This window comes from Carcharhinus amblyrhynchos, chromosome 6 (genome assembly GCF_965287045.1).
Source record: "Carcharhinus amblyrhynchos chromosome 6, sCarAmb.v2.hapA, whole genome shotgun sequence".
In the NCBI taxonomy this organism is placed as follows: domain Eukaryota; kingdom Metazoa; phylum Chordata; class Chondrichthyes; order Carcharhiniformes; family Carcharhinidae; genus Carcharhinus; species Carcharhinus amblyrhynchos.
The window spans coordinates 30,258,133-30,285,847 of NC_137329.1; the positions used below are offsets into that span (position 1 = coordinate 30,258,133).

At 44.2% G+C, this 27,715-nt stretch overlaps 1 protein-coding gene across 7 annotated transcripts in view; it reads left to right on the plus strand.

The window, feature by feature from the left end:
• Nucleotides 1–27,715, plus strand: part of plekha7b (pleckstrin homology domain containing, family A member 7b) — a 462,229-nt gene that overhangs the window by 422,940 nt on the left and 11,574 nt on the right. For all 7 annotated transcript variants that reach the window (XM_080190136.1, XM_080190135.1, XM_080190138.1 and 4 more), the window contains 3 exons: nucleotides 15,002–15,151; nucleotides 18,668–18,801; nucleotides 19,745–19,887. In XM_080190136.1, coding sequence (XP_080046262.1) covers nucleotides 15,002–15,151; nucleotides 18,668–18,801; nucleotides 19,745–19,887 — 427 coding nt within the window. The remainder of the gene's footprint in view (nucleotides 1–15,001; nucleotides 15,152–18,667; nucleotides 18,802–19,744; nucleotides 19,888–27,715) is intronic.

The window sequence follows — 27,715 nt, forward strand, 5'->3', positions numbered from 1 at the left end:
AAGACTGGTATGTTTGGAGATCTTGGGGAGATGAAATTAACTTTACACATAGCACTGTTGGTTGAAGATGGTAGCAAATGCTTCATCGTTGCCTTTTGCACCGAGGTTCTAGGCATAATCATCATTCAATGTTAGTTGTTCAATTACCCACCGCCATTCATTGCTGAATGTTGCAGGACTGCAGAGGTCAGTGGAAGTGCTACCAAATCACTCTTGGTGATGGACTTTGAAGCCCCCCACCCAGTACCCTTGCTACCCCTCAGTGTTTTTCAAGTGTTGCTCAACATGGCTGATTCATGAGCTTAAGTTTCATACTAGGTACAGATGATGGAGGAATCTTGGACAATCATTGAAAGGTATTATTCTATAAGAAAGACTGTTTGATGGTTGTTACTTAACTAGCTTGTGAAATAGTTCTTCCAATTTTGGCATAAATCTCTAGATGTTAGAGACCAGGACTTTGCAGGTAGAATAAACTAGAGACATATCTTTACCAAACTCTTCCAGCCATAGACAGCTCTGTTTTATCAGAATATTTGCCTCATACCATTGCTGAATAGTTCTCAACATTGATCTTTACTTTTTTTTTGGATTTTTAGTGCAATACAATTTGGTCCAAGCTTAAACCATCTTCCTCCTTTTCCCCCCCATGTACAGACCAATTGCAAGTTTGAAGGCAGATTCACTTTTCTCAGTTGGAAGCTTGGCATTAGTCACATTCCTATCAGCCAGTTTTCTTTTTGATGAGGGAGGTTTGTGACTCTTTGAATCTAATTTCACTGCTGGCGAGCGCAGAGTTCAAAAAATTGCATACCGTGACTTGTCAGGTACACAAGTTGGGACGTACCAACTAATACACACTTCAGTGAATGCGAACGTAGTCAATTCCCAGGCAGACAGTGAATTATTGGCATCTAATGTTCGAGAATCTGTGGTCAGGCATCTGAGGTAATCAATGACAGGTCCCATATTTAAGTGTCAGTGGAACCGAACGTCGAAACACTGAATGCTAAGCTTTGCTATGAACTTGGCAGAATTCACGGTATTGTGTTGATTTTTCACACAGTATTTTCCATTGCATGTAAGCCACGATATTTGGATAGTGTTCCATGACTTGTCTATTGAAGTGCACATTTATTCAATTCATATCAATGATTCACTGCACAAACACTGTGTACAAGATTTTAAACCTGAAGAGGGTGGAATAAATTAAAATCAGTCTGTGTGCAGCAGCTCCATGGTAGTCATGATGTGGAGATTGGGGCAGTGTTGTGAGACTTCCAGCCGCTTCAGCCAGAGAAATCTCTAATTGAACAAGTACAGTAGGGAAAGATGGACCAATAGGTGTTGATAATGGGACCAATTTTAAGAGTGGATGGGCTTTGAATGAGTTAGAACCTTGCCCCAGATCTCCAGCCTGTTCTGCCTATCTGAGCTGGTCATCACTGTGAACGCCCACAAAGGATATGGCCATAATAAATCTAATGCCTCTCTCTGCACCAAGCTAGAAAACCCTACCATCGTTTAGTATTAATGCTCTGTATTGACTACCAGTGTTTCTCTGCCACACCCTCCCCATATGATTTTATAATACTGTGTAAGCTTTTCCATGATTACACTAGCCACAGAAGAGTATCTTTACAATAACAGTTTGGGGGCGAGTCTCACAAAAGTGCCGAATTGGCGAGAAAATAGTCTAAATCACAACTTTTTTTTTAGTTCAACGTCAGGCCTGAACCTCCCCGCTCTGTGCAACACAGAGATCACAATCATGAATATTGTTAAGTGCTCAGGGGGCAGGGCCTATTCACGCTGGAGTCTGACAGTTCCAGGCCTCTGCACATGCGCAATGGCCCCGAACTGCTAGCCTCCCTCTTTGCTGGCCAGCTCGATTGCTGGCCAGCCCTGGATCCCCACAGTGCTGCCCCCCAGCCCTTCCCATGGCCAGATTGCGGCCCCCACAAGAATTTCCAGACCAGCCCCTTCTTTGCCCCACCCCCCTGTCTCCCCAGCATTGACAAGATCCACCTCACCCCATTCCCCCACTTCAGCAAGCAGTGGCAAATCTCCCCGATCACTGCCCTCCCTCCAGCCCCGTTCAATCACAATGCAGAGTGGCAGTGAAACCCCCAACCCCACCCTCATCAACTCTAGGACCTGCCCACAATAGACCCCTCCCCCTTGATACTGCCTGATGCCCAATGGGCAGTGCCAAGGTGCTCCCTGGGCATGGGCACTTTGCCCCTTGGACAGTGCCGGGGTACAGGCGGACCACACCTCCAGCGGTCACCGCCACCTGACCCCCCCCCCCCCACCCCCCCCCCACCTTCCCCAGGGCCCTGATTGCCCCCTGCCCTTCACTCCAGTAGGGTCTCCTGCTAGTTCACCATAAATGGGGAGTTATTTCAAACCCCACTGGAATGAAATGCTCCTGGTGGGATGGGAGATGCTTTTGGGCCTGGAGCATTCTGTGCCTGGCCCAATAATTACATCTAAAATACATACTTAAAAGACTTAAATGACTTACCTCTCTTCCTGCCGGTTTCTAGCATGGTCCCGACTGTGCCTGGCTGTGGGAAACACACGTTTCGGGAGCACGTGCGAATCCTGCAAAATGGCTGACACACAATTCTCCCATCTTGATGTGCCAAAAAACATGCGTGTTGGGATGGGAGAACCGCCCCCTTTATCTCTCAATACTACTCTTATACCCCAGAGTCTTTTAACTTGATACATTCTTTTATCCACTTATAGATGCATGATGCATGAAGCTGGGCTAGGAAACTATGAAGCTGGGCTAGCGCTTAATATAAAAAAGGATAGCAAGAGTTTTTATAAATATATAAAAAGGAAGAGGCTGGCTAGGGTGAACGTTGGTCCTTTAGAGGATGAGAAAGGGGACCTAGTGGTAGGGGATGGGGATATGGCTAAGGTATTGAATAACTTTTTTGTTTCTGTCTTCACGGAGGAGGACGTGAATAATTTGCCAGGTGTTAGCGATGGAAAGGTGGTAGGCCTGGAGGGTCTTAATGACATTACTGTTACTAGAGAGGCGGTGCTCGACAGACTGGAGGGGCTGATTGTGGACAAGTCCCCAGGACCGGATGGAATGCATCCGAGGGTTCTGAAAGAAATGGCGGAGGTGATAGTGGATGCCTTGGTGGTTATTTTCCAGACGTCGCTGGATTCCGGGGAAGTGCCGGATGATTGGAAAATGGCTAATGTTACGCCGTTGTTTAAGAAGGGTGCCAGGCAAAAGGCGGGGAATTATAGGCCGGTTAGTTTAACGTCTGTGGTAGGTAAAATGTTAGAATCTGTCATTAAGGAGGAAATTGCAAGGCATCTTGAAGGGAATTGCTTGATAGAGCAGACGCAGCACGGTTTCATTAAAGGGAAGTCGTGTCTGACAAATTTACTGGAGTTCTATGAGGATGTGTCTAGGGCGGTGGATAGAGGAGAGCCGGTGGATGTGGTCTTTCTAGATTTTCAGAAGGCGTTTGACAAAGTACCTCACAAGAGGTTATTGCAGAAGGTCGAGGGACATGGAGTTGGGGGTAGGGTGTTAGCGTGGATAGAGGATTGGTTGTCAAATAGGAGGCAGAGAGTGGGGGTCAACGGGTGCTATTCGGATTGGCGGATGGTGACTAGTGGAGTGCCCCAGGGGTCGGTGCTGGGGCCTCAGCTTTTTACCATTTATATAGATGATCTGGAGGAGGGAACCGAGTGTAGGGTGTCGAAATTTGCTGATGACACCAAGATTGGGGGAACGGCAAATTGTGCGGAGGGTGTGGAGAGTCTGCAGAAGGATCTAGATAGGCTGGGCGAATGGGCCAGGAAATGGCAAATGGAATTTAATGTTGGCAAGTGTGAGGTGGTCCACTTTGGTAGGAATAATGGTAGGAAGGACTATTACTTACGTGGCGAAAAACTGCAGCAGGCGACGGTGCAGAGGGACCTCGGGGTCCTTGTGCATGAGTCGCAAAAACCCAGCTTGCAGGTGCAGCAGGTGGTCAGGAAGGCGAATGGGATGCTGGCCTTCATAGCGAGGGGGATTGAATATAAAAGTAGGGAGATCTTGCTGCAGCTGGAGTACTGTGTGCAGTTTTGGGCGCCGCACCTGCGCAAAGATATTTTGGCCTTGGAGGGAGTGCAGAGGAGGTTTACTAGGCTGATACTGGAGTTGAGGGGGTTGAGCTATGAGGAGAGGCTGAATAAACTAGGCTTGTACTCGTTAGAGTTTGGAAGAATGAGGGGAGATCTCATTTGAGACGTATAAGATGATGAATGGGATGGATAGGATAGAGGTGGAGAGACTCTTCCCGCTCAAAAAAGACAGTAGGACTAGGGGGCACAGCCTCAAGATAAAGGGGGGGCGGTTTAGAACGGAGTTGAGGAGGAACTTCTTCACTCAAAGGGTGGTGAATCTCTGGAATTCTCTGCCCGTTGAAGTGGTGGAGGCTGCCTCGCTAAATATTTTTAAGACGTGGGTTGATGGGTTTTTGATAAGTGAGGGGATTAAGGGTTATGGGGAGAGGGCGGGAAAGTGGAACTGAGCCACGACTGATCAGCCATGATCTTATTGAATGGCGGGGCAGGCTCGAAGGGCTAGATGGCCTACTCCTGCTCCTATTTCTTATGTTCTTATGTAAGTAACTAGATTAGTATTTGTAAACTTGCCTGATTTTATTGTAATGCAGTCCACTCGTTTCACAGTGCCGTTCAACACTGGTATCGCCAGCCATGAGAAACCTTGTTTGTAATTCTTTGTAGATAATTGCCTATTCTTGGAACAACTTTTGTACTTAACTTCTTATATTCTCATGAAGAGATGTTTATTTTCACCGTAAGGGGGAGAGGGTGGTGGAGATAACATTGATATTCAATACAGAGCATTAATACAAAATGGTGGAAGACTTTTCTAGCTTGGTGCACAGTGAAGCATTAGATTTTTTAGGGCACTTCAGCCATATCCTGTGGATATTCACAGTTATGACCAGCTCCAGATGGGCAGAGTGGGCTGGAGACCTGGGGCACACTGGCAGGAAGATATCATGATACAGTCCTGTTATCATGATACAGTCCTGTTATACTTTCAATGATTCACTTCCTATTCTGCAGGAGAGAAACTCTAAAAGTGATTCTTTTGAGGAGGCCCTGTTTCCTCTTTGAGGCTAAGTGATCCTTGTCTGAGAGGCAATTAGATGGGACAAGGATTAGGAAAGGGAGCCCTGGCCTGGCCCCCAGCTTATTACAAAACTTTTCTAGCTTTCTTTCTCTCAGCGTGCCTCTTTGTTGGCTCCAAACCAGGTTAAACCCATTTGCTGAAAGTCTCACCTGAAGGTTTCTTTTTCAAGATTTGCTGCAAGAAGTGGCAATGCAATCCAACAAAACAGCACCTCATTGCATGCATTCTAAACAAGCAGTGCACTAATGTATCCACCTGAGGGATTTGGAGAATGAGATGGGGAAGTATGCTGGGGTGTTGTACCTAGCATAAGTGAACAGGAATGGTTAGTAGAGATACAGGAAGAAGAGGAACCTGCAGTCTTTGTCAGCTAAGGTGGAGCCTGTGGCCACGAATCCGGAGGACTTTTTTTGTTTACAAATAAAAGTATGATTGCTGCAATCATTGGAAACTTGCACAATTAGCTTTAGCAAGTCATAGCAAATATGGAGCAGTTCCTATTTCCACTTGGTTGATATTAGTGTCTATCTACCTTCGACAAAGTTAGGAACTGTTGTGTCTTTATAATCTAAGTTCTGCCTTCGGAAATGTGGCGATTAGTGGACATGATGAGACTCTGCTCACCAGCTGGAACATAAAGACAATAACCAATCCTTCCTGTTCTTCGTTGTTTTCACCTTGCTGGTGTCCCATATTGCTTTTTTCAAATGGTGGCACTGTGTAACCTGATGCAGTTTATGACCATGTGAGACAGTTTGACCAGACTTGTCTTGCAGAATCTCTCTGACTTGTCTAGGCGTTTAACATTCCTATGTTGTGATCTGTGATGACTGTTGTCATCTCATCGTACATATGTTTTGGAGGTGTATATGGTTGCTATAAAGTGTCTGGCCCAGAGTGTGGTGGGTAGACTTCATCTCTTAGGAGTCAACCTTGAACTTTTCTTCTGGGCCACATAATGAGACCAAGGTGGTTTGTGTTACGGTAAAGGACTCCGACATGGAAAGTGGTTTTTCATCTATACAATCCTCTATATCTAGTTACAGGTGAGATGCATATTGATGGCAGCTTGGCTTCACAAATGGAGTTCTTGTAAAGTCATGTCGAGCCATGTGGGTGAAATCAAGGACACCTTGAACTTGATTATTGTTCTACTTGTAAAAAATGTTGTGCCCTCTTATGTCACTGCCATTTAAACTGATGATTGATTATACTGCCAGCTCCATGAAAAAGGTGTTAGTCAACTGCTTCATGCATCTGTGCACTGCAACTTGATTAATATTACCGATGATCCCTGCGGCAGCTTGAAATTAATCTCTGGGGCTAAAAGTGAAGTGTTATCACCTTGACAGTTATTGCATATGACATAACTGTCATGATAGTTCCATCAAATCTTAACCTATGTTTACACTGTTCCTCAGCTAGACCAAAGAAGTTTTGTTCTGTCTTTGCTTTTGTTTTTTTGGGCACAAGTTTGACATCTCTCCATCGTTCTCCTCTTTCTATGCTTCCTCTTAATTATATAAATACAGTGGAATTTCCATAGGGAGATTGCAAGTATGAAACAAAACCAAATGTAGCCTAAAGTGGGCGCAGCAGAACTTTTACAGTACTAAGAAGAAAAAAATAGCAAGATGCTTTTTTTTTATTCATTCGTGGGACAGGGGCGTTGCTGGCTGGCCAGCATTTGTTGCCAATCCCTAGTTGCCCACGAAGAGCAATTGAGAGTCAACCACGTTGCTGTGGCTCTGGAGTTCCAAGTAGGCCAGACCAGGTAAGGATAGCAGATTTCCTCCCTTGAAGGGCATCAGTGAACCTGACGGATTTTTCCGACAATCTGCAATGGTTTCGTGGTCATCATTAGATTCTTAATTCCAGTTTTTAAAATTAAATTCAAATTCCATCATCTGCCATGGTGGGATTTGAACCCAGATCTCCAGAACATTAGCTGAGTTTTGGGATTAATAGTCTAGTGATAATATCACTAGGCCATCACCTTGGGAAAGTATAACTTTGTCGCCTAGACCCTAGATTGTGTTCAGTTTAAATGATGGAATTTTTCCCGAATGTTATCATTTTACATACCTTGGCACTCATTTGACTTTTACCAACCCAACATCTTGATCAACCCAGACGACCTGATCTACCCAAATACCAGGTGGAGATCTGAAATGGGACCTCTTAAAGACTTGGATATAGGTGGTTGGGTTAATAAGTTTGCAGACGACACAAAGAGAGATGGAGTTGTGAATAGTGTACAAGGTTGCCAAAGGATACACCAGGATATAGATCAGTGACAGATGGAGTTTAATCTGGGCAAATGTGAGTTGCTGCACTTTGGGAGAGCAAATGTTAAGGGTAAGTTCAGAGTTAATGGCAGGTCCCTGAACAGCATTGATCTCCAAAGGGATCTTGGGGTTCAAGTCCATAGCTCCCTGAAAGTGGCCATATGAGTAGATAGGGTGATAAAGAAAGTGTATGGCATGCTTGCCTTTATTGGTCAGGGCATTGAGTAAAATAGTCAGGATATCTTGTTGCAGCTTTATAAAACTTTGGTTAGGCTGCACTTGGGGCCCGATTTTATCATTGCTGATGCGAAAATGTGGTAAAGTTGGGTGTGAGGCCGTTAACACGGTCCGTGCCTGTGCAGATTGCCACTTTACTGACACTGGTGGTGGTGATGATCTACTCCGTGCCCAAAATGGACCTGCTAAATAGAAGTCTGAATCGGGTGCTCCAGCTGCTGAAGAGTGCGCTCAGAGCTTCCAACAGCTCTTTGACTCAGATCAATGGTGGGGGGGAAGGAGGGAGGTGGGCCTAATAATTCTCTGCTTGGGGGGAGGGGGAGGGGAGTGAGGCCAGATTGTTGTCTGGTTGTGGGGGGCGGGGGGAAGGGGAGGAGGAGGCAGATCAGATTTATCTCTGGTGGGGGCGGGGGGGAGGGCCAATCATCGTCTGGCGGTGGTGGGGAGGGCTGATCGTTGCCTAGTAGGGAGGGAGGAAATGGCAGCTCGGATGTTCTTCTGGGGAAGGTGGGGTGAGTGAGGCCAGACCGTTCTCTGATGGGAGGATAAGTGAGGCCACATTGTTGTCTGGGGGTGGGATAGTGGTGAGTGAGGCTAGATCATTGTCTGAGGTGGGGGCAGGCGGGGGTGTGGTGTGGCGGGGGTTGAGTGAGAGCCAGATCATTGTTTGGGTTTATGGGGGGGGTGCGGATGACTGAGGTTAGATCGTTGTATGGGGTGGGGGTGGGAGGTGAGTGAGGCCAGACCATTCCTTGGGGGGTGATGGGGTTGTGGGGGAGTGAGGGAGTGATTGTTGTCTTTGGGGGGGGGGGGCGGGGGGGTAGGAGGAGGAGGGAGGCAGGTAAGATGTATTTCTGGTCGGGGTGGGGGGAGATCTGATCGCTCACTGATGGGGGGTGGGGGCAGATGGATCTCTGGGGGAGTGGCAGGGGTGTTCGCTGCCACTCTGTGGATGATTGATGGGGGGGGAGCAGGGAGTTGCGATTGGTCTGGAGGGGGGGTGAGGTGGATAAGGGGGACGGCGATGAGTATGGGGACCATCGCTCCCGCTTTTCGCTCCCAGGCCACACTCTCCACGTTCTGCAGCCTGGGAGCGATCTGACACAGGCGTGCTTTTTCAAATTTTTTTCTAACTGTGCATGCGTAATTCAGAGCTCCGGTCATTTCAGATGCGCTAAGCGATTCGGACCTGCAATTTTTTTTTTCTGGCTGAGTGCGTATGGGGGTACCTGAAAGCAGACTTCCAAGTTGGATCTGAATTGCTCCCAGATTCAGCACTTGGAATGAAAATGGTAAAATCGGGCCCTTAGAGTATTGCATTCTATTCTGGTCACCACATTACAGGAATGATGTTGAGGCTTTGGGGAGGGTGCAGCAGAGATTTATCAGGATTTTGCCTGAACTATAAGGAGAGGCTGGACAAACTAGGGTTCTTTTCTCTGGAGGGGTGGAGACTGAAGGGAGCCCTGATAGGAGTCTATAAAATTGTGAGAGGCATAGATGGCGTTCAGGGTCAGAATCTTTTCCCCAGAGCGGAGATGTCTAATACGAAGAGGCATGCACTTAGAGGGGGAAAAGTTCAAAGGAGGTTCGAGGGGTAAGTTTTTCCACAGAGAGTGGTCGGTGTCTGGTACGCACTGCCGGGGTGGTGGTGTAGGCAGATACGATAGGGGCGGTTAAGGGGCTTTTAGGAAAACACATGAATATGCAAGGAACAGAGGAACATAGACCACGGACAAGCAGACGGGATTAGTTTAATTTGACGTCATGTTCGGCACAACATTGTGGGCCGAAGGGCCTGTTCCTGTGCTGTACTGTTCTAAGTATGGGGAGACATAAAGAACCAAGAAATATTAAGGATGTTTTTAATTTATTAATTTCAAGACGTACACCTTTGATAGCCAGCAGCTAATGTTATAACTAAGATAAAGTTAGGCTGTTGTAAAGTGACACTTGGTGGCCAGAATTTGTAACTGCAAACAGATCAAACCTTTTTGGTGTTAACTGTCAGTACACTGGCTGGGATTCTCCCCAAAAAAAATTAAAGTTGCCAACGTGTGGAAAAATGGGAGTAATTGCCACCGTTTTTTTTGATATACTTACCAGAATGAATCTCCGACACTCTGAGCTCCACAACATGCCTCAGCGGGTTCACTCTGAAAAGCGGTGGCGGGGTCTATTCCCGTCTCAACACAGTGTCGAATGGGCTACTGCATGCCCGATCTGTTACAGCGGAGATCGGTGCATGCACAGTAGCCAGTCCTGCAACCCCCTGTTGCTGGCCTCCAGGACTTCCCTGGCCCAGCCCCTATCACCTTCACTCACTCACTCCCTCCCCCACTGAATCTTTTGCAGAGTGGCAGTGGGTCTCTCTGCACCCCCCCCCACCACACACCATGCCCCCTGGCCATGCCCTTTTGGCACTACCCAGTGGGCAGTACCAAGGTGCCCAATGGGCAGTGCCAACCCCCCTTACCCCTGACCTTCTGGGGGACCTCAATGGCCCCTGTTCCCTCCTAGCGTCCCAGAGAGTATTTCTGTGACATTTCCATATGATAATCAGCTCCATGGCAATTTCCTTACACGGCAGAAATCCTGCAAAACGGCTGTTGCTGATGTCTCTCGGCCAGCTGCGCTTCTTGAGCAATGCAGTAGGCTGGGAGAATCACCCCCATTATGTTGCAATGGCTGCCGCTTTAGAGGCAAACATTGAGTGAGATTTAACATTGAAAGTTCCTATCACAGTGCCACATACATGCATAACAGGAACTGCAGGTAAATATTGATACATTTTTACAATGGGGTATCCTCATCTGAGATAGCGGGCCAAAATTTAAAGTAAAAATAATAGTGAAGTTAACTTTATTTATTTTAGTTAATTGTGCAAATTGGACAGTTATTTCAGATGGGCATGGGTGAGCAGTTAACCTTGCAAGTTAGTAAATTGCAACAACTTCTGATCACCTTGTGAAAACTATGTCTTACTGTCCCACTCCCCATCCAAACATATTGACCAGGATTCTCCTGAACAGCGCAGCAGGCCAGGAGACATCAGCGGGGGCATTTACGTCGGTCACAAGATTTCCAAGCGCTTTGTTTAGCACAATCAGCTCCATGCCGGAAACTGGCACGGAGCTGATTGTTATATGGATATATGATTAGCGTGCCTGGGATAGCATTTTCTGCACCCACTAGCATCTTTCTCTACACCCCTCCCCTCCAAAGCTCTGGATGAGGTCCCCACCTGCTGGATTTACAACTGCTCCACACTCATGGGGAACAGTGTCCTGACCTACTGATAGGGACAGAGGCCATTGAGGCCCCCCACCAGGAGGTTGGGGGCAAGAAGGGGCGCTGCTTGTGCAGCCTGCACCTCCGCATTGGCAGCCGGGCAGTGCCAAGGAGGAGCAGCATACTTTTGGCCTTTTGGGGGGAGGAGTGCAGTCATTGGGGGAGGGGTGACCAACTGCCCTCTGCAATTGGGATAGGTAGGAGAGGGAGGGAGGAGGCGATCGAGGCTGGTCATCAGGGTTGGGGGCGTGTTGGGATTTTATAGAGTTTAAACATTTTATAAATTTGGTTTTGTATGTTTGTACTCATTGTACAAAATCCGTTTGTGGTTGAACTCCTCAATGTAGCAAAAAATGTTTTTGAGGGGTTCTGTCAATGCTATTGGGAAGTCAAGTGTCTCATAGCAGGAACAGTTTGGGAAATCTTTGTATAATGGATGGTATTGGGCATTGTGTATTGTCTACGTTGTCACTATGTGAAATAAATGATTACTGAGCCCCTTAAACAACATTGCCCTTCTACAAATATATAAACTTCCTTGGATATAAAAACTGGAATTAAAATTCTGGCCTTATAGTTGCCAACCACATGAGATTTCAGTTTATTTTTGGTCCTGGTTGCTATCCTGCAGCCAGGAACTTTGAGCATTTTCTGGATGGTTTTAACAGCCCAGTAATACATCAAGTGCATGCTTTATCAGCTAACCCTTGCAAATGGGAGTGAATATTATGCTCACAATTCATGCTATAAGAATGGTAACAAGAGGAATGAAAAGGGAGGCATTCATTGAAACTCCAGCTAAAGATGTTCCTGCTGCCTTTTAATCGTATGGCAGCGTAACAGTCAATGTGTTGTGAAGAGATTGAAGTGGATTTAAACACCCAACAATGACCAAAGCTAAGAGAGCGATGTGGGGTGTGTCGTGATGGAGACCACCTTACGTTTCCTGTCCCAGAAATGTCATCTTGTTCATCGACAACAACTTACAAAGCACTTTAAAACAGAGCAACATCCAAACGTGTTTCGGAGATCATAATCGAAGAGAAAATTGACACAAAAATCAAAGAAGGTGATGTCCGAACAGGCATTAGGAAATATTTGGTGAATGAGGTGGTTTTAAAAAGTGGCCTAAAGGAGACCAAAGAAGGGGGTGGGGGAGGGGGGGGTGGGATTAGCAGACAGAATTCCAGAGTTTGGCACTGAGGCCACTGTTGTTTTTCAAGGTTAACCCTCAAAATAGTCATGATAAATACCTATCGGCTAATGGTGAATTATTTTCAGTGGGTCACTTTTACTGTTGTAATCTGTACAGTGTGGATTTATAAAACACTGTTTCCACAAAGTGATGCATTGATTCTGTAGTCAGACATCATATGTCCCAACTGCAACCCTGTTGTGATTTACAATGTCTGAATAGCACAGGCTACAAACACTGACCTGAACACAACACTATAGCCTTTAGCATTTGTACTGAGGCCTGTCTGGGAAAGCAGACTGAATTAAGTAGAAGTATCAATAGAAAATCAAAACCTTGAGAGGTTTGTAGGCTCTATTGCTAATGGTTTAAAATTCTGGTTCCATCTCTTACAACTTGCTGCAACTGTGCTGGGAATATTTCCACAACTTTTTTTAAACAGATTGGAGACATTCACACACCAAGGTGAAAAAGCAGCATTCAAACCCACTGTAACCACCCCCGCCACACACACACATTCTGCACAACTATTCTTGCTGTACCTCTCATACCCTCTATAGTTCGAGATTAGGGAATGCACAGTTAAAAGCATTCAGTTAGTTTATTTAGAAACATAGTAACATAGAAACTTGAAGCAGGAGTAGACCATTTGGCCCTTCGAGCCTGCTCCGCTATTCATTTTGATCACGGCTGATCATCGAATTCAAAATCCTAATCCCCTCATACCGTGCCACCCCTCCCACCTCACCCCATTATCTCTTTAACCCAAAGAGCTATATTTAATTTCTTCTTCAAATCAGAAAACATTTTGGCCTCAACTACTTTCAGTGGTAATGAATTCCACACATTCACCACCCTCTGGGTGAAGAAATTTCTCCTCACTGCAGTTTCAAAAGGTTTAGCCCTTAGCCTCAAACTATAACCCCTAGTTCTGGATTCCCCCATCATTGGGAACATTCTTTCTGAATCTACTCTGTGTAACCCTGTTAGAATTTTAAAAGTTAGAATTTAAAAATAGCTGCATGTTCTTATACCTGTTTGAAATGATTTATATTTATAAATATAAATGTATATTTTTCGATAGTGTAACTGATTCTGATACTGATAAAAGAGAAGGATGAATTCACTGGAGTTTCTATTCTGATCGGGTTCACATTAAGCTTGTGCATATGTGTTTGAAGGCCATTCTTTGCCTTGTGGTCCTGTTCTTAATGACAGTCTCCTGACCAGATTAGTCAATTTGGTATCTTTCTTGCTCATTGCCCCCACATTAAATGCATGGGGCAGCTGCACTTAGGTGGCTGATTTGATTTTGGCCATATACCTAAATGTGCCATCTCTTCATGGCTCAATGTTTAAAAACCTTTTGAAAAACAAAGCTGTATCTTGATTACAAACAAAACCATAATTGAAGGTGATAATTTGAGGCCACAAACATAGCTGGAAACCTACACAAATATCTTAATTGAAGATGCTCTAGTAATAACTCCAAAATTACATTGAAATGACACCACATTTATATTTGGTGCACCCAAGCCTTGGCAATAACACTTTATTTATTAGTGTTACAAGTAGACTTAAATAATGAAATTAAGTTACTGTGAAAATCCCCTAGTCACCACACTCTTGCACCTATTCAGGTGCAGCAAGGGAGCATTTAGCATGGCCAGTGCACCTAACCAGCACGTCTTTTGGACTGTGGGAGAAATTGGAGTACCTGCAGGAAACCCACAGACACGGGGAGTATGTGCAGGCTCCACACAGACTGTGACCCAAGCCGGGAATCGAACCTGGGTCCCTGGTGTGTGAGGCAGCAGTGCTGACCACTGTGCCATAAAGTAATGTCGTGTTTTTCTACCTGATTTTCTTTTGCTGTGGTATTATACTTGGGTGTGTATTTATAAACAAACGTAGCCTATGAATATGAAATAACATGAAAAAAATTTTCTGTCAGTATCTACTGCTGCACCACACCAGTGCCATACAGAAATAGTTATTACAATGCAATATTTTGAGACATGGTTATCGCAAGTGTCTGCTGTACCCGTTTGATACCTTGGAGGTTTGCAGCACACAACATGGTTATCCAGCTCATTTTGTCTGCAGGTTACTTGCTTTAGAGGAATTATGTATCCCAAAAAGTATTACCACATCATGGAGCTGAGGGGATTGTTCTCGTCATCTTAAAAACTGAGCTTTGGATCTATCTGTGGTGAATCATAGAATCCTTACAGTCCATTTGGCCCATTGCGCCTGCATCGACAACAATCCCACCCAGCCTCTATCCCCATAACCCATGTATTTATCCTCCTGATCCCTCTAACCTGCACATCTTGGAACACTAAGGAGCAATTTAGCATGGCCAACCAACCTAACCCACACATCTTTGAACTGTGGGAGGAAGCTGTAGCACCCGGAGGAAACCCACACAGACATGGAGGGAATGTGCAAACTCCACACAGACGGTGACCCTAGGCTGGAATTGGACCTAGGTCCCTGGCGCTGTGAGGCAGCAGTGCTAACCACTGTGCTACCCCTGAAGGTGAAGGTGAGGAAACTTAGCATAGACCTAAACAGAAGTCAACCTGACCTGCCCTGCATCCCTTCAGAGTTATAAATGATGCCAGGTAGGAATATAGGTGGCTGGAAATACTTTCAATCGATATTAGGTTGACTTTATAGGAGTAAGTTTCTTCAAACCATTTAATGGTGTATTTTTTTTCCTCCAGGGATGTTTCTTGTGGCTCTGCATAATGTTGCAGCATTATGTTAACAGACTGCAATTATTTCTCTGTCCTCTTTTAGTGGAAACGTGAACAAGAGTTTGATTTACAGCTATTGGAAAAAGCAGTGAAAGGAGAGCAGAATAGTCCTTACGATGAGCTGATCAAGTCAGTGCCAATGGTGGAAGCTGATGTGGAGCCATTAGACTATGATTTGGACCTCAGCAAAGAGGTAATGATATTCCCATACATGACTGCCAATTATCTACTTGTGAAGGAAAGGAAGGAATGAAGAACTTGCTTTTATAAAGCACCATGAACAGCCTCAGGACAATCTGAACCACTTCACAGCCTGTGTGAATTACTTTTGAAGTTTAGACACCATTGCAATAGAATAAAGTAGAGGATCCAATTTGCACACAGCAGGATCCCAAAGAGAATAGAATGACTGATTTGCTGACGGATAAATGTTGATCAGTATACTGGGAGAAAATAGCACCATTGGCCCTCAGGGGTCTTGGTTAACATGGACACTGAAAGACCACATCTTCCTCAGGATCACACCTTAGTTTATGCATTCAAGTCTGTAGGGTAGGACTTGAAGCCATGACCTCCTGACTCGGAAGTATGATGGCTACAGCTGAACCACAACTGATACCTGATGTAATTGTATGCTAAACCAGAAACCCTATCTTGTTGATTATAGCAGGAGTGTCTAATACTCACAACATGTTGGAATGATGTACAATCCATCTGATCAATTTTTCCACTTGTAGTGTAGAAAGGTCCAGGTAAAAAGATCACATTCTTCAGGATCCTCAAATGGAAAATGAGGAAAGATTGCGCCATGTCATGGACTCTCACTGAACCAACCCATTCAGCCTTCTGAGAGAAGCGAGTAACCATAGCTCAAACCTCCCTGGAAATAAAACTGCAGGGAATTTATCCACAGATTTCACAGATAAGCAAGCAAAAACACAATACTAACCCATTGTTATAGCCTCTCATTTAATATTCCAGTCAGTGGGACCCACCATAGGTATGACTGCAATCCCAGCAGCAGACTATCTTCTGTTGAATGTCTGATTATTTATATCTATTCTTATGACCCTTGATCATATTATCAACTTAATGTTTATTGGGCTCTTTTTAAAGGAACTTAACAGATATACTTTTTCTGGGTCTGTTCAATGTTAGCGTTCGAGGGGAAAATTTAAATATTGAGGCTACATGACTTCATCTTAATAGTCAATCTATTATTGACCCTAGGTGGCAGGATTTTCCGAACTGCACAGACACTTGGCAGCTAATAGACATGAGAGGGACTGAATGTTTAGAGTCATAGAATCCCTACAATACAGAAGGAAAACATTTGGCCCATTGACTCTGTACCGTCCACAATCCCACAAAGCCCTATTCTCATAACCCTCATTTACCCTTCTAATCCTGCTGACACTAGGATTGATTTAGCATGGCCAATCAACCTAACTCTCACATCTTTGGACTGTGGGAGGAAACTGGAGCACCCGGAGGCAACCCACGCAGATGCAGGAAGAAAGTGTAAACTCCACACAGACAGTGACCGGAGGCTGGAATTGAATCTAGGTTCCTGGTGCTGTGAGGCAGCAGTGCTAACTACTGTACCACTGTGACGCCCACTGTGATGCCTATGGTGCCTTTACAGCACTAGTTGTTGACCAGAAAGAGCAGGATTATTTCCATCACACCCAGCAAGCTAGCTAGTAAACCAATGACCTTTCCCAACCTCCTGATCTCTCAGACCCTCACCCCACATCCCCAAATAACAACAGAATTCTTGACCAGCATTCAATCCTTGCTGTCCTATCCACCAATGGATCCATTTCCCCTTATCCCCCCCATCCATGTGTGATCCAGACTCCCCAATTCCCTATGATCGATCTAACCCCCCACCTCCCTGCTCTCATGTTCCTTGGCCCTGGAAACTGGCTTTCCAGCCTTGAATTCTGCAGGACATTTAGGAAATTTATTTTCGGACTGTGCCCCAGTTTCCCACCTCCGCTCCCTTTCCCCAACTCTGTCCAGAACCCGGTTGAAATCCAGCACCTCATGTGGTGTTCGACTCAAAGGCTTTGGTTGATTGAATTTTTGATGATGCTATCTGGGATACACTGGCAAACAAATAATTACTGTTATTATGTCACATTAATGATTATCTATTTAAGAGAGGTCATGAGGCTGTTAATTCTATATTTTTTTAAAAGTTAAAGCTGAAACCATTTGTAAATGTAAAGAAAATAAATCTTGAAGACCTGTCAAACATTTAATAGTGTTTGTCAAATGCAGTGGCTGCGCCCATGTCATAAATATAATTCATTGTGTTTTATTATCATGTTCGCTGTGTCACAGTCACTGTGTCCACAAGATTGACTTGCTGTCATAAACTTCAAAGATGCACACATGCCATTAGTGTCTTGTCACCTTATTGGATGCAATGAAATATCATTCTCTTCAAACTCTAGTACCGAGCAAAGAGTTGTAGATGTTAGTGCCAGAGTTCTTAGCAAGAACTTTTCTGTAGGAGATATAAGGTTGCAGTTCAAACTCCTACACCAGCTCTTTCATAAAATGCATTAAAGCAGCAAACCCAATTGGCCCAATCATTATGTAATAATCTCGGACTTTTGATAAAATGGGACAAATAAGAAGATTGGCCTGATTTCGTGGGCGCTTGGTTTGAGATATATCCTGAACTATGTTTGCTGCAACCATCCCTCATTGTAAATGGCCTTTCAAGACTGAGATGAGGAGAATATTTTTCAAATGGCTGTTTGTTAGTATGTGAAATTCTCATTCCCAGAAAACAAGGGAGGCAAGGCATGGAATTGAATTCAAGGCAGTGTTAGATTTTTGATAGACAAGGGCATCAGGAGTTATGTTGCAGGGAGGGTGGGAAGTTCTGTGAATTCAGAAAAGTGGAGTTTGAGATCACAACCAGATCTGCTCTGATCTTCCTGAATGGTGGAGCACGCTTGAAGGGCTGAATGGTCTACTCCTCCCCTCCAATATTCCTATGTTGTGTGTCCCTGATCCTTGATTCTTCGCTTTGCCTGATTTTAATAAAGGATTCAAGACTGTGGAGAGCTAAACTAACCATATGGAGCTTTGTACCTATTTTAGTGAAGAATTCTTGCATAGCTTTCCTTTATCCCACCTCCAAAGGATTAATCCAGATGGAAGTCTGATTGGTATCACTGTCATCAGTAGTGACCTTAGTAACCAAGGGATTCTGATCCTTTTATTCAGTTCCAAGCAGTCTGTATATGGGTGTGTTGTATGATGTGTTATCTGTTAATTACTTGCAGATTAATGGTTTGCCTGCGAGTGCAATATTAATACATTATGGTCGTGTTTGTTCTCATCATACAAGTGAATCTTATGCTCATCAAGTTGAGAATTTTCGATGTAGAGGAATGGAATTTTCCCAGTTTAGTCACCTAGTATCGGTATCGAGCCATTGGGCAATGTTCCTCAAAGGGACACGACCAGTATGGTATTTTGCATATTAACCTTTCCAGATTGGGAACTGGGAACATTCTAAATAAATTTCATTCGGGATCCCTTAGAACCGGGAGAAGATGGAGGCTTATTTCAATCAGTCAGGCAGCTAAATTTGAACCCAGGTCTGAAAGGTAAATGTTGTCTACCTAAGTGCACCCATCAGCCCTCCCACCCCATGTTAATATTTTGACTCTTTATTTCTTTTCAGTTATCAAAGCCAGACATGGTTTTCATTCCTGAACGTTACATAGAGATGGAGCCCGAGGAGCCGCTCACCAGTGAGGAATGTGAGGCACGGAGGCGCAAGGTGCAAAAAATCAAAAACATCCTTTCCAAGTTGAGGTATTCTCTACAAATGTTTGTATTTCTTTGTGTATGCATAGATTTTTAAAATATCCATTTACGAACTTGAGCAATGTTGTAAAGAATACAAATTCAGTGAGTTTTGATGCAGGACCTTCCACAACAATTTTGAAGTAGGATCAATTTACTCCATAGCAATTTTCTCCTTCCCAACCTGCAATGATCACTGGACTTTAGGATTCCTACATTATTTTGTAACTGTGTGGGGTAGCACAGTTGATGTAAGATGATGCAGCTGAACAGGCTCAGATGAGCAAAGTTTATCAGAGAATTAGGACTCACTTTCTGCCATATTTACTGCTGTAATACTTGATTTATTATTGTCATATAGTATACAGTGAAAAGTATTGTTTCTTGCATGCTATACAGACAAAGCTTACTGCTCATGGAGATGGAAAGGAGACAGTGCACAATGTAGTGTTACAGTCATAGCTAGGGTATAGAGAAAGATCAACTTAATGCAAGGTAAGTCCATTCAAAAGCCTGATAGCAGCAGGAAAGAAGCTGTTCTTGAGTCGGTTGGTACGTGATCTCAGATTTTTGTATCTTTTTCCCGAGAAAGAAGGTGGAAGAGGGTATGTGTGTGAGGCCCTTAATTATGCTGGCTGTTTTTCCAAGGCAGCGGGAAGTATAGCAGAGTTAATGGATGGGAGGCTGGTTTACATGATTGATTGGGCTACATTCATGACTTTCTGTAGTTTCCTACTTACTCCTTCCTTACTCAAGCGAGCAGATAGGCAAGACCTTTTTCATGTTTCATACATAACACTACTCCATGATATCAAATATTATTCCCCAGAACCTTGCTCCATGTGAAAATGCATGACAGCTCTGTTTTGGCTGCTGCCTGTAACAAGTCAAATGCTGTTTTATCTCTGGGTATGTCATGCACAATTAAGATGTGTTTTTTGTTGTGCATCAGTTATCAGAATATGCAGCCAGGAGTTAACCACATCAGTGAGAACTCCCTAGATCTTGACTCACATCTGCAGGAACGGGAACGTATCATCACTATGTCATATGCATTAGCATCTGAGGCCTCTCAACGCAGCAAAATGGTAGCAGGTAAGTGCCATGCTTTTAAAGTCTGTATTAAAATGCACAAATTGAATAAAACTGTTTAGTTTTTGTCATATGTGTAACAATTGAGAAAAATGGTTTTGAGAATTGAGTAAGTCTTCCCCCATGCCTTGATGGAAGTGAAAGTTGGAAGCTCAGCAGCACTGGGATGCTCTTATAGAACCACTACACTGGCCAATACTCTCATAGTAAAATCAATTCAATTTGTTCTTTGATAAAACTAAACAATGGCAGAATTGTTTTTTGAAAATACAAACATAGACATGAGATGTACAGGTTTCTCAGGCAGCTTGATGCTGAGAGGTTGTTTCCACTTGTTGGAGAGTCTGGGACCAGAGGACATAATCTCAAGAATAAGAAGTCACCCATTTAAGACAGAGATGAGGAGGAATTGCTTCTGTTGGAGGATATTGAATCTGTGGAATTCTTTACATCAGAGGGCTGTAGAGGCTGGGTCGTTTATGCTCAAGATTGAGATGGCCAGATTTTTAATCCTTAAAGGAATCACGGGTTCTGGGGATAGGGCAAGAAAGTGGAGTTGAAGATTATCATTTCAGATCTCATTGCATGGCGGAGTGGAACTGATGGGTTGAATGGCCTATGTTTGCTCCTACATCTTGTGGTCTACTCTAAAACATAAATTGTACTGGCTGTGGTGCACGTTTATAAAATGCAGTGAAGTTAGATTGGCCAAGTTCTGATTGAATGGCGGAGCAGGCTCGAGTGGCCTACTCCTGCTCCTAATTTATATGTTTGTATGTTACTGTTTTTCAGTGAGGCCTGCAAAATGTTGCTCACTTCGTTCCTGCCTATCCATGTAGGTGTGCTATTTGGCACAGTGGCTCGCACTGCTACCTCACAGTGCCAAAGACCTGTTTTCGATCCCTAGCTTGGGTCACTGTCTGTGTGAAGTCTGCACATTCTCCTCATGCCTGCATGGGTTTTCTCTGGGTGCCCCAGTTTCCTTCCACAGTTTGAAAGATGTGCTGGTTAGGTGCATTGGCAATGTCAGTGTAGCTGAACAGGTGCTGGAGTGTGGCGATTGAGGGATTTTCAGAGTAACTTTGTTGCTGTGTTAATGTGAGCCTACTTGTGACATTAATAAATAAATTTAAACTAGAATGGCAGCAGCTACAGTACCCTGACTAGAATGTTAAAGCAATTCCTTGAGTCTCAACTGTAGTTGAAAATGTATTTTATCTTCTTTTAATTTGCATCACAGTAAGTTGGGCAAGTGACTTGTTCCCAGTAATCTTTTAATGAGGTAACACAAGGATATCTTTGAATTGACCACGACGTTTTCCGTTCCTTACCATAAAGAAGTCTCGTCATTTGACACACTAGCTGAGAATGACAGCTCATCGTTTGGAGAAATGTCAGTGCAAATCCATTTTCAAAAAACAATGGGTTGAATCATGTAGCAGATTCCCTGTAATTTCTAGCAATGCGAGTTGGAGCCAGCCAGACTGATGGGATAATATCTCTGCTCCGCTGGCTGCGAGCATCTGTCATGAAACAAGTTTGGACAATTTCAATCCAGATCCTAATTGGACATTAGCCAAGTTCATAAAAAATTTAAATAGTTTGCGGATTTATGGAAACGTCTGGAGTTTGTTGTGGGACTGTGCTATACAGGCCCAGACAGATTTGCTGTGTTCAAGGGCAATGTACAAACGCTACCAAGGTAGACCCAGAAAGAAGTTTGTTTTAGATCCGCTGATGATAATGACAAGTGCTGGGCTATAGTTCCACAGGTACAAGCAGTCCCCCAAGTGACCTTTTTCCATGTGTGCCCAATTAGGATAACAGGTTGTTTGATCTCTATCTCATCCAAAATCCACCTATGTGTGTTTCTGTGAAGAATCAGCTGATAGCAGGGAAATGTGGTTAACTGTTTACTTTATTCCAGCTCAGGCAGCAGTGCCACATTCTCACTGCTGTTGCAGTTGCGCTCAGCTAATTTAGGAGATCAAGCCAAAATGCCAGAGCAGCTGATATATTTAGCCATTAAACCATCAGCAGAACTAAAGAGAAGCTTTATGAGCAACTAAGTAACACATTAACTCATTTTAATTTCCTCTTCAGTCCTTCACTCGTACAGTGTTAACAGAACGATGTGTGAAATATGCAGTTGCATGTTCATTGCTGTTGCCGTACAAAGTGCAAACAATTCAATTTAATTTCTACACAATGATTTATGGCACTCACATGGTGTTTTAATCACCTCCAACAAAAGTGTTCCTCAGTATTTGCTAAGTATGCAGTTGATTAGACTGCAGGCCTTTTACTAGGGGTTCTGGCATCAAATGCAGTATGGATTGAATGGATATATGTTCTCTTTCTGACTGCAAAGACCAAACTGAGCTGGATCAGTGTTAATCCAATTTTTCCACTCGCTATGAGTCACTGGCACAAAACTGCTTATATTGCTGCATTCACTAGCATGGAGTGAATTATTTTGGGCAGAAAGTCCATAATGCTGGCAAAAAATGGAAACCTCAAATTTGAAACAAAGTTTGGTCTACACTGAAGATGAGGCACAGAGATGAATGAGATAAAGTAAAACCACTTTTATCCTATGTTTCACAGAATCATAAAATCCCTACAGTGCAGAAGGAGGCCATCTGGCCCATCAAATCTGCACCAACTCTCTGTCAGAGTTTCATACTCAGGCCCTTTCCCTCACCCCTGCCCCAGTAACCCCACACATTTACCATTACTAATCCATCTAAGAAACAATTTAGCATTGCCAATCCACCTGACCTGCACATCTTTACACTGAGAGAGGAAACTAAGATGAATAGTAGAGTGAAGTGTGCTGAGGACAATGAACGATTGCAAAGGGACGTAGATAATTTGTGAGTGAGCAAGGGTCTGGCAGATGGAGTACAATGTTGTTAAATGTGAGGTCATCCATTTTGGTAGCAAGAACAGCAAAATGGACTATTATTTAAATGGTAAAAAATTACAGCATGCTGCTGTGCGGAGGGACCTGGGTATCCTTGTGCATGAATCACAAAAAAGTTGGTTTGCAGGTGCAGCAGGCAAATGGAATTTTGTCCTTCATTGTTAGAGGCTAGACGAGTTTAAAAACAAGGCAGTTGGTTATGTTGCAGCTGTATTAGGTGCTGGTGAGACCACACCTGGAGTACTGTGTACAGTTTTGGTCTCCTTACTTGAAAAAGGATATACTGGCACTGGCGGTGTTGCAAAGGAGTTTCACTAGATTGATTCCAGAATTGAGAGGGTTGGCTTATGAGGAGAGACTAAGTAGATTGGGACTATACTCATTGGAATTTAGAGGAATTGGGGGAAGGGGGGTTCTTATAGTAACATATAAAATTATGAAGGGAATAAATAAGTTAGAAGCAAGGCAATTGTTTCCACTGGAGGGTGAAACCAGAATCAGAGGGCATAGCCTCAAAATAAGGGGGAGCAGATTTAGGACTGAGTTGAGGAGGAATCTCTTCATCCAAAGGGTTGTGAATCTGTGGAATCCCCTGCCCAGTGAAGCAGTTGAGGCTACCTCATTGCATGTTTTTAAGGCAAAGATAGACTTTTGACTAGAAAAGGAATTAAGGGTTATGTTGAGCAGGCGGGTGAGTGGAGCTGAGTCCATGGAAAGATCAGCCAGCATCTTATTGAGTGACGGAGCAGGCTTGAGGGGTCAAATGGCCTACTCCTGCTCCTAGTTCTTATGTTCTTAAATCGAAGCACCTGGAGGAAATCCACACAGACACCGAGAGAATGTGCAAACTCTACACAGACAGTCAATAGCTTTCCGGGAATGTACAATCTCGAATTAGGTTACAAAGGTAGCGGAAAGTGTTCCCTAGGACTAATATAAATTACAACACTGTAAATACATCATTCAGCCCAACCAGCCTATGTTGCTGTTTACCTACTGCATGAGCAGTGGTTCTGTTCTCAGGTGCCCCCTGTTCCTCTGTCTCTTTGAACCTTTTTCCTTCAACAATCTGTTTAACCTATTCTAAACATTAACACTGTCATTGCTTTGTATCTTCCGCAGCTCACAACAGTCTGTGTAAAAAGGTGCCTCCTGCTCTTTCCTAAATGTGTTTTATTTAATCTTGTGTCAACGTCCCCCTCTAGTCCCCCCTCAGCCACTAGAAACAGTACATTTCTGCATACTGTGTCCCAGATCCTCACTTCACCTCAGGATTTGTTGTATGTTGGTTGTGATCAGGGATGAGTTCAGAGATATAGGTGACTGAACAATCACTGGTTTATTGTACTTAAGGATGTACAAAACTGCAGGGAATTATAGGCCAGTTAGTTTAACATCTGTAGTTGGAAAAATGCTTGAATCCGTCATCAAAGAAGAAATAGCGAGGCACCTGGAAAGGAATGGTTTGATAGAGCAGACGCAGCACAGATTCATTAAGGGGAAGTTGTGTTTGACGAATTTATTGGATTTCCATGAGGATGTGAATAGTGCGGTAAACAGAGGGGAACCGGTGGATGTGGTGTTTCTAGATTTTCAAAAGGCGTTTGATAAGGTGCCTCACAAAAGGTTGCTTCAGAAGGTTAGGGTGCATGGAGTTGGGGGTAAGGTGTTAGCGTGGATAGAGGATTGGTTGTCTAATAGAAGACAGAGTTGGTATCAATGGGTGTTATTCTGATTGGCGGTTGGTGACTAGTGGAGTGCAGCAGGGATCGGTGCTGTGGCCTCAGCTATTTACCATTTATATAGTTGATCTGGAGGAGGGGGCTGAGTGTAGGGTGACGAAATTTGCTGATGACACGAAGATGAGTGGAAAAGCAAATTGCGCGGAGGGTGTGGAAAGTCTGCAGAGGGATCTGGATAGGCTGAGCGAGTGGGCGAGGATCTGGCAGATGGAGTACAATGTTAGAGAGTGTGAGGTTATCCACTTTGGCAGAAATAATAGTAGGAGGGATTACTATTTAAAGGGCGAAAAGCTGCAGCACGCTACAGTGCAGAGGACCTGGGGGTCCTTGTGCTTAAGTCGCAAAAACCCAGTCTGCAGGTGATCAAGAAGGCGAATGGTATGCTGGCCTTTATAGCGAGGGGGATAGAATATAAAAGCAGGGAGGTCTTGTTGCAACTGTACAGGGCACAGGTGAGGCCGCAGCTGGAGTACTGTGTGCAGTTTTGGTCACCGCACTTGTGCAAGGATATTTTGGCCTTGGAGGGAGTGCAGAGGAGGTTCACTAGGCTGATATCGGAGCTGAGGGGTTTGGCTTATGAAGAGAGACTAAATAGACTGAGTCTGTACTCGTTAGAGTTTAGAAGGATGAGGGGGGATCTTATAGAGATGTATAAGATAATGAATGGGATGGATAGGGTAGAGGTAGAGTGATTCTTCCCGCTCAGAAAGGACAGCAGGACTAGAGGGCATAGCCTCAAGATAAGGGGGGGCAGTTCAGATAGGAGTTGGGGAGGAACTTCTTCACTCAAAGGGCGGTGAATCTCTGGAATTCTCTGCCCATTGAAGTGGTGGAGGTTACCTCGCTAAATATATTTAAGTCACGGGTAGATAGGTTTTCGACAGACAAGGGAATTAAGGGTTATAGGGAGAGAGCGGGAAAGTGGAACTGATCCACTTCAGATCAGCCATGATCTTATTGAATGGCGGGGCAGGCTCGAAGGGCTAGATGGCCTACTCCTGCTCCTATTTCTTATGTAGGTATGACTCAGTCTAAGCCATGAACTTTCTCTAATGGGACCCCGTCATGTAATTTGCTAATTCGTTTCAACAGTCAAATGCATTAACCCTTTTAGTCCTGAACCACCTCACACCATGGGACTTCTACCTGACTTAGCAATTGTGGTGTCACATATAGATCCCCTATTGAACTCATTTAATTATCTATGCTTCTTTCCACAACTCAATATTCCATCCGTTTATAAGTGGCCTTATCAACTTTTGGTGATGCTTTTAATGTCTTCCGAACCTAAATCCTTCAATTATCCTTCTACGTCTCCTGCTTTTATCCAATTCAAAGTAAATAGCTTTTAGTCCTATTTTGCTTTTAGCCTAAATGTTCCACTTTTGACTGACATTGAATTCTATTTAAAAGCAAATTACTGGGATGTTGGAACTTGAAACCAAATGAGAAAGCACTGAATAATCTCAGCAGGTCTGGCAGCATCTGTAAGGAGAGAAAAGAGCTGACGTTTTGAGTCCAGATGACCCTTTGTCAAAACTGTTCTATCTGCCACTTCTCAGCCCATTGTAAAATCGTTGTGAAAAAAGTTACAAAGCACCCTGTGTTTATTACTAGCTCAGTTAATTTGTTTCACACTGTTGGTCACGTCAGCTCCTCTTAGCCCGTTTATCCCTTGGTTCCTCTCTGCAGTCGCTGTTACATTCCTACAAAGTAAGAAGTCTCACAACACCAGGTTAACGTCCAACAGGTCAATTTGGTAGCAAAAGCCACATTTTGCTACCAAAAAGCCACTTTTGCCACTAAAAAAGGCCATTTCTGCTATCAAATAACCATGTTGGACTTTAACCTGGTGTTGTGAGACTTCATGGCAAGTTGCAGAATTCATCTTGTAGATGGTGCATTCTGTAACCGCAGTGTGCCAGTGGTTTAGAGAGTAAATATTTAAAACACAATTTACAATTCTCTAGCCCGCTATCTAAGATGGATCGGAAGGTTATTGCCAGTTATTCCACAATTTTTGGCCCTTGCTTCTGTTAATGGCCTCAGGTGCATTTCATCTGGCCCTGGCGACTTAACCAACTTCAAGTATAGTCACACTTTCCAATTCTTAACTTGTTCGGTATCTTTTTTTCACCCAGATCAAGGAAGATTGGTGGAACAGCAAATTGTGCGGAGGGTGTGGAGAGTCTGCAGAAGGATCTAGATAGGCTGGGTGAATGGGCCAGGAAATGGCAAATGGAATTTAATGTTGGCAAGTGTGAGGTGGTCCACTTTGGTAGGAATAATGGTAGGAAGGATTATTACTTACGTGGAGAAAAACTGCAGCAGGCAACGGTGCAGAGGGACCTCGGGGTCCTTGTGCGTGAGTCGCAAGAACCCAGCTTGCAGGTGCAGCAGGTGGTCAGGAAGGCTAATGGGATGCTGGCCTTCATAGCGAGGGGGATTGAATATAAAAGTAGGGAGATCTTGCTGCAGCTGTATGGGGCATTGGTGAGGCCGCAGCTGGAGTACTGTGTGCAGTTTTGGGCGCCGTACTTACGCAAGGATGTTTTGGCCTTGGAGGGAGTGCAGAGGAGGTTTACTGGGCTGATGCTGGAGTTGAGGGGGTTGAGCTGTGAGAAGAGGCTGAATAAATTAGGCTTGTACTTGTTAGAGTTTAGAAGAATGAGGGGAGATCTCATTGAGATGTATAAGATGATGAATGGGATGGATAGGATAGAGGTGGAGAGACTCTTCCCGCTCAGAAAGGATAGTAGGACTAGGGGGCACAGCCTCAAGATAAAGGGGGAGCGGTTTAGAACGGAGTTGAGGAGGTACTTCTTCACTCAAAGGGTGGTGAATCTCTGGAATTCTCTGCCCGTTGAAGTGGTGGAGGCTACCTCGCTAAATATTTTGAAGACGCGGGTTGATGGGTTTTTGATAAGAGAGGGGATTAAGGGTTATGGGGAGAGGGCGGGAATGTGGAACTGAGCCACGACAGATCAGCCATGATCTTATTGAATGGCGGGGCAGGCTCGAAGGGCTAGATGGCCTACTCCTGCTCCTATTTCTTATGTTCTTATGTTCTTACTGTGTTTACCCCAGTCTAACGCCAGCATCTCCACATCATGACATTGCTACAAAGACATACAAGTTTTGGGAGTATAGGAAATGTTGCTAT